Source organism: Mandrillus leucophaeus, unplaced genomic scaffold (assembly GCF_000951045.1).
Source record: "Mandrillus leucophaeus isolate KB7577 unplaced genomic scaffold, Mleu.le_1.0 Scaffold768, whole genome shotgun sequence".
In the NCBI taxonomy this organism is placed as follows: Eukaryota; Metazoa; Chordata; class Mammalia; order Primates; family Cercopithecidae; genus Mandrillus; species Mandrillus leucophaeus.
In genome coordinates, this window is record NW_012108341.1 from 266,529 (window position 1) to 272,903 (window position 6,375).

The window sequence follows — 6,375 nt, forward strand, 5'->3', positions numbered from 1 at the left end:
CAGGCGCGTTCGAGGCGGCCGCGGCCGAGGGCTAGGGTGCAGAGGAGGAGAGGGGCCGGCTGGGGAACCCTAGAGTAGCCAGCTCCTCAGGGGGCGGGTCGCCGAGGACTTAACTTAGCTCGGATCTTCATTTCTAGGGGTGGATCCGGCCTTTCGCGTTCTCCTCCGCCGTCTCTCGTTTCCCCTTCATTCCCGCGGGGTCCGGGGACCCGGACAGCGCGGGTCTGCAGAGCCTGGGTTCGAGTTCTTTCCCCTTATCATGAAGTTTTCCCTCATCCCCAGCTCCACTTGCTGGGCAGAGTTGTTCTTGCGAAGGCTGGCAACGCGTCAGTCGCAGGTTCGCTGAGGTTTCTTGATGAAAGATGAGCTGCGGCCCCAGAGTGGAAGCTTAATTATTCTCTTCACCAGGGGCGCTGGGACGGCGTCAGTTTGAAAAATCCGAGAGCAGGTTTTGCTTATGTTGTTTTATGGCCAGTTTGGCGTTTGTCTGCTCATCTGCTGTAGCGTTTCATGCAATAACACGGGTATTTCTAGTCGGTAAATGAAATTTTATTCTCAATTCTTGGCCCGCTGATTGAGGGAACTGCATTCTCACAAGCATCACTAGGGTCCAAATAAGGGTGCACGTTCTTTAACTTGTTTCCCACCCTCCAAATGAAGGTGCAGATTCTTTGGCTTGGTTAAATCCCTCCACAGTTTTCTGGGGAGCATACTTCTTGCTCCCAAGCATCACAGGCGCTGTCCTGTCTTCCATAACCCACTTCAGTTTTGTTCCGCCTCTCTTCTACCTGTAAATGGTAGAAAGGACTTTGTCAAGTCACACCCATTCTGTTGAACTTTCCCAAGGTTCTCTAGCCCGTGGTGGTGTTCATTTTTCAACTGGCAGCTCTTAGTTATACCATGTCTTTGCTGAATAACAGTGTGGCATCACTTCTGATGTTAACGATTTTTTTGTATCGTTAATGTAACTTGTTTTTAATCTTCTCTAATGGCTCTGGATGGGAAAAGGACTGTGCTTTTATACTACACAATACTTGGTGTACAGGAAACTTTCTGGGAATATTTTGTGATGCAGTGGGTAGAGCTTTATTATTTTTTAAAATGGGTTTTCTGTCAAAAATAGTTACTGTTTTCAGCTTCTTTCTCAATTTCTTGTACTAGTTACGTTGCTTGGTGGAGAACTCTGAAGTTGGTTACAGTGGTACTGCTGCTGTACAATACTTTTCCTGTGCGAGGATTACATTGTCCCACCGTCTTCCTTACTGGCCCCTTGGTTTTTGGGGGTAGTGAGGGGATCATGCTAAAATATTCCTATTCTGCTGATTAGAAAATGAGATTCCCAAAGACAGCGGCCATGTTTCTCTTATTATTTGGTTTATCTTCTGTGCCTGCATGACACAATATTTAGGACATAGTAACATAACTAATTACTTGTTTGATGTTGAATAATATATTTCATTAGGAGCAAAAATATGCACCTGTGCATCCAGGAAATTATAATATTTAATTTGGTATATAGCTTTCAAAGGACAAGATGAGATGTTTTGTGTACCTAGTTCACAAAATGACATTGTGTATGTTTTTTCTTTTGTTATGTTTTAGGTGGCTTTTTCTCAAGTATATTTTCCAGTCTGTTTGGAACTCGGGAAATGAGGATTTTAATTTTGGGATTAGATGGAGCAGGAAAAACCACAATTTTGTACAGATTACAAGTTGGAGAAGTTGTTACTACTATACCTAGTAAGTGTTGGTATGATGAACTAATTGTAGGGGTTTTCTGGTCTCCATCTAACGTAACTCTATTTCTTTCTTTCTTTTTTTTTTTTGTTTTAATAGAGATCATGTATCACTGTGTAGCCCAAGCTGGTCTTGGACTCTTGGCCTCAAGTGATCCTCCTGCCTTGGCCTCCCAAAGTGCTGGGATTACAGGCGTGAGCCACTATGCCAGGCCTGTTTCTGAATAAATTAATTCATATAATAAAGCATTTGATAAAGTTTATAAACTGCTGGTATGAACAAAACATTGATAACACTTTTTTCATCAACTGAGAGGCAGCTTAGTGTAATTTAAGGACCCTTGTTCTGGTTTACGGCCGGGTTTGGCTGTTTATAGCTGTTTAAATTACTAAATCTTATTGAGAGCCAGTATCTTTACTAATAAAATACGTAAGATAAATACCCACTGGCTTTCAGGGGGAAATAAATGAAGTAGTTAAAAGTACCTTTTAAACCTGTGTAAAGAATTATGTAAGTGTTAAGTGATATTACATGTGAAGTGCCTTTTTTTCTGTATGTGTTACTATTTTAATTAAGATTAGTTTATCTAGGTAATTCTATTGATTCTTTTTGAAGATCTGAGTTGTAGAGATTGAGTGTTGAAGTAATTTGGTACCTTAAAAATATCAAGAGAAGGCTGGGCACAGTGGCTCACGCCTGTAATCCCAGCACTTTGGGAGGCTGAGGTGGGTGGATCATCTGAGGTCAAGAGTTCGAGACCAGCCCGACCAACATGGAGAAACCCCATCTCTACTAAAAATACAAAATTAGACAGGCGTGGTGGTGCATGCCTGTAATGCTAGCTACTCGGGAGGCTGAGGCAGGAGAATCACTTGAACCCAGGAGGCAGAGGTTGTGGCGAGCCGAGATCGCACCATTGCACTCCAGCCTGGGCAACAAGAGCAAAACTCCGTCTCGAAAATATATATGCATATATATGTATATATTTATTAAGAGAAGAAATACCTCAATTTTAATCAATTATTGCTGTCTTACAAAAATATTCTCCAACAGTCTTAGTTGAGTGTATGAGAATACTGTTGTTACTTATTCTTTTTCATTTGTTGACCTCAATTTACTTGGAGAAGATTAATACATCTAAATTAAATGAAAGAGTTCATACAGTTTGCCCAAGATGATTTAAATTATGCCTCTAACATTACTCTGTCACTCAGGGTATTTCTATATTGTTGCTGTTCAAATTTATGGACTAAAACAAAAGAGGCTAACCTTTAAGAAAGAAGAGTGTTTTGAACCCTGTAATGTCTGTTATTCCTTTTTGCTATCTTCAGCAAATTTTAGTTCCATGAGTTTTTGCTTCTCAAAACCACCCATCTCTGTCTGGGCATCTCCTGCAGTGCACAGAGCAGCACAGTGGATAGTTTCGAGTTTCAGTGAGTGCTGCTTTACACCACACTGTTTTTTGAGACAGTGTCTTGCTTTTTTGCCCAGGCTGGAGTGCAATGGCGCAATCATAGCTCACTGCAGCCTCTACTTCTACCTCCTGGGCTCAAGCCATCTTCCCACCTCAGCCTCCCAAAATGTTGGGATTACAGGCATGAGCCATTGCACCCAGTCTATGCCATTCTCTTGTCTTGCACGTGTAAACGATGTTTTTTTTTTACTATTGGTGAACATTGTGATTACACTCCTACCTAATTCTAAGAGAGACATCGTGAACTTGCATTTTAGTTTTTCACTCAAATTTGTCATAGTATTGTTATTTTTTAATTGTAATAGACATACTTGCCAAATACTCAAAGGTATCACTTCCCACTGCAAACTTAAATATAAAACAAAAGCTAATTGTCCAGTTATAGCCGGAAGTTTTATTTATTTATTTTTTTGAGACAGAGCCTCACTCTGTTGCCCAGGCGGAAGTGCAGTGGCGCCATCTCAGCTCACTGCAACCTGTGCCTCCCATGTTCAAGCGATTCTCATGTGTCAGCTTCCAGAGTAGCTGGGATGACAGGTGTGTACCACCACGCCCGGCTAATTTTTGTATTTTTAGAAGAGATGGGGTTTCACGGTGCTGGCTAGGCTGGTCTCGAACTTCTGACCTCAGGTGATCCGCCCGCCTCGGCCTCCCAAAGTGCTGGGATTACAGGTGTAAGCCACTGCACCCAGCCATGGAAGTTATTTTTTACCTATTTTTCACCTAAGAAGGATAGCAGAGAAAAGGGATGGGGCACCTGCCCTTTGACCATCCAGCCATGACCTGATTACAAGTGAGCTCTTGAGGAAGTCTGCAGATGGGCTGTGAGACTGAAAGCTGCAGCCATGGCTGTGCCCATGCTGAAGTTTAGAACTGAAGTTTAGCTTTTCTTGCTTTTGGTCTGTTTATTTGCTACCAACGAAAATTCTACTTTTTATAGTACATCCACAACTGTACTTTCTAAATACAGCTTTCGAACACTTTTAACTGCTCTGTTATGAGGGGAGTTTAATAGGATTTCCATTGAGCTAAAAATTATGTTTTCCTTTTTATTTCTTTTTAAAATTCTTTTTTAAATTTATTTGAGCTAAAATTATACACTTTATTTGCAGAACTGCTGGCTTTTAAAAAATATCCTGAAGATGGTATTGATCTTGCTAATTGATGTTTTGTGCATACACGTGCACGTGTGTGGGGGAGCAGAGCATACTATCTCATCTTAAATGGTATAAAATCTCAACTAATAATGTGATTCAACAATTATCATTTCTTTTTAATTCGAACCCTAAGACAAATTATGTATATATATATTTTAAACTTTAATAACAGCTACCATTAATTGCTGTAACTCAATTAGATAGGCTATTTTGCAGGTGGAGTGTATTAGTGTACACATACCGCTGATTTGATTTCTCTTCCAGCCATTGGATTTAATGTAGAGACGGTGACATACAAAAACCTTAAATTCCAAGTCTGGGATTTAGGAGGACAGACAAGTATCAGGTATGGTACAAAGACCAGGTTATTTGGTAGTATTTAACATTTATTGGTTCTTTTAAGGGTTAACATCAGTAAACCAGAATATGTGTTCTATTGTGATTCAAATGGAGCCACCTAGTTTAAAATGAGGTAAAATTTGGAACTATTTCCAATCCATTGAGTTAAAACTTAAGGAGCCCAGTTTTCTAGATATCTGTTTAATGAAACTCTTTTCATGAAAATCTGAAGACCTTATTACTTCAGTTATTCTCAACTAGAAAGGACCCTCCATTTAGTTCTTGTCAGTCTCTCCTCTCTGAAACACACTGTTTTGGAATTGATTATACCTTGCAGGCCTACCATTTAGGGCTAATATAAAAATAAATGCCATTGGCTGGGCACAGTGGCTCACGCCTGTAATCCCAGCACTTTGGGAGGCTGAGGCGGGCAGATCACTAGGTCAGGAGCTCAAGACTAGCCTGGCCAACATGGTGAAACCCCATCTCTACTAAAAATACAAAAATTAGCTGGGCATGGTGGTGCGTGCCTGTAATTCCAGCTACCTGGGAGACTGAAGTAGGCGAATTGCTTGTACCGGGACCTGGGAGCCAGAGGTTGCAGTGAGCCAAGATTGCGCCACTGCACTCCAGCCTGGGCTACAGAGCGAGACCCTCTCTCAAAAAAATAAATGATAAATAAAAAATAAATGCCTTCTGCAGTTCAGGTATTCTGCTTAGCATTTTGGGCTTGATACGGCAACAGTGAATGTTTGGTGACTGTCAGTAGTTGCTCACGATGGTACCGTCTTAAAAGATTAGTAATGCATTCTCCAAACATTCTGACTTCTTATAACTCATTTATTGAATCACGTTTCTTTTTTTTAAATCGTGCAGCCTCCCAAGCCAGAGTAGGCTCAGAGAGACTCCATTGAATCACTTTTGAGTTTATTTATAATTTTAGCCATTTCTACTGCTTGATGTCAGTGATTAATTTCATGAGTGTTAAATGAAATCACATTTAAAAAGTTTATTCCTCTTAAGGGGTACCTAGTTAAATATTTGTTTAAGAAGATGAATGATCAGGTCTGTGTACAACTTTTCTATCAGTATATTTAGTGATTTCATAGATTATAAATAAATTTTGTCATCCTGAAGTCTGAATTCATTTTGAAACTCCCTGGTCCTGTGATTTAATGTTTATCAACATTCTTTTGACTCCATCACATCTGAGGGATATGGTACATATATCCACCAGAAACAGTGAATCATTAAGGTATTGATTCTAACATGTGTGGGACAGAATTGGCAACTGATTTGTCAGTTTCTTCTTTAAAACAGTAACAATATATTCTCCCCTTTTGAATTTTCTCTAGGCCATACTGGAGATGTTACTATTCAAACACAGATGCAGTCATTTATGTAGTAGACAGTTGTGACCGAGACCGAATTGGCATTTCCAAATCGGAGTTAGTTGCCATGTTGGAGGTAAGAAAACTTAACCACTTTAAAATGTGGGGAAATCACTTACATTTGCTATTTGCAGTACATATTATTACATTGAAGAATAATTAAAAAGAATGCAGGGGTTGTTCTCTCCATCCTTTTAATATTATTTTCTTTTATGCAAATGCTTTTCTATTCCAAAAATACGGTTGAGGAGAGGGTTGGAGACAAAACAAAACAACA

General features: G+C 40.0%; 1 protein-coding gene across 4 annotated transcripts in view; it reads left to right on the forward strand.

The window, feature by feature from the left end:
• Positions 1–6,375, forward strand: part of ARL1 (ADP-ribosylation factor-like 1) — a 17,655-nt gene that overhangs the window by 4,878 nt on the left and 6,402 nt on the right. For 2 of the 4 annotated variants that reach the window (XM_011966630.1, XM_011966629.1), the window contains exons 2-4: positions 1,603–1,740; positions 4,633–4,714; positions 6,063–6,174. In XM_011966630.1, coding sequence (XP_011822020.1) covers positions 1,603–1,740; positions 4,633–4,714; positions 6,063–6,174 — 332 coding nt within the window. Of the gene's footprint in view, positions 1–163; positions 238–1,602; positions 1,741–4,632; positions 4,715–6,062; positions 6,175–6,375 lie in introns of those variants that run through there. The other 2 variants (XM_011966631.1, XM_011966632.1) reach the window with 2 other exon arrangements.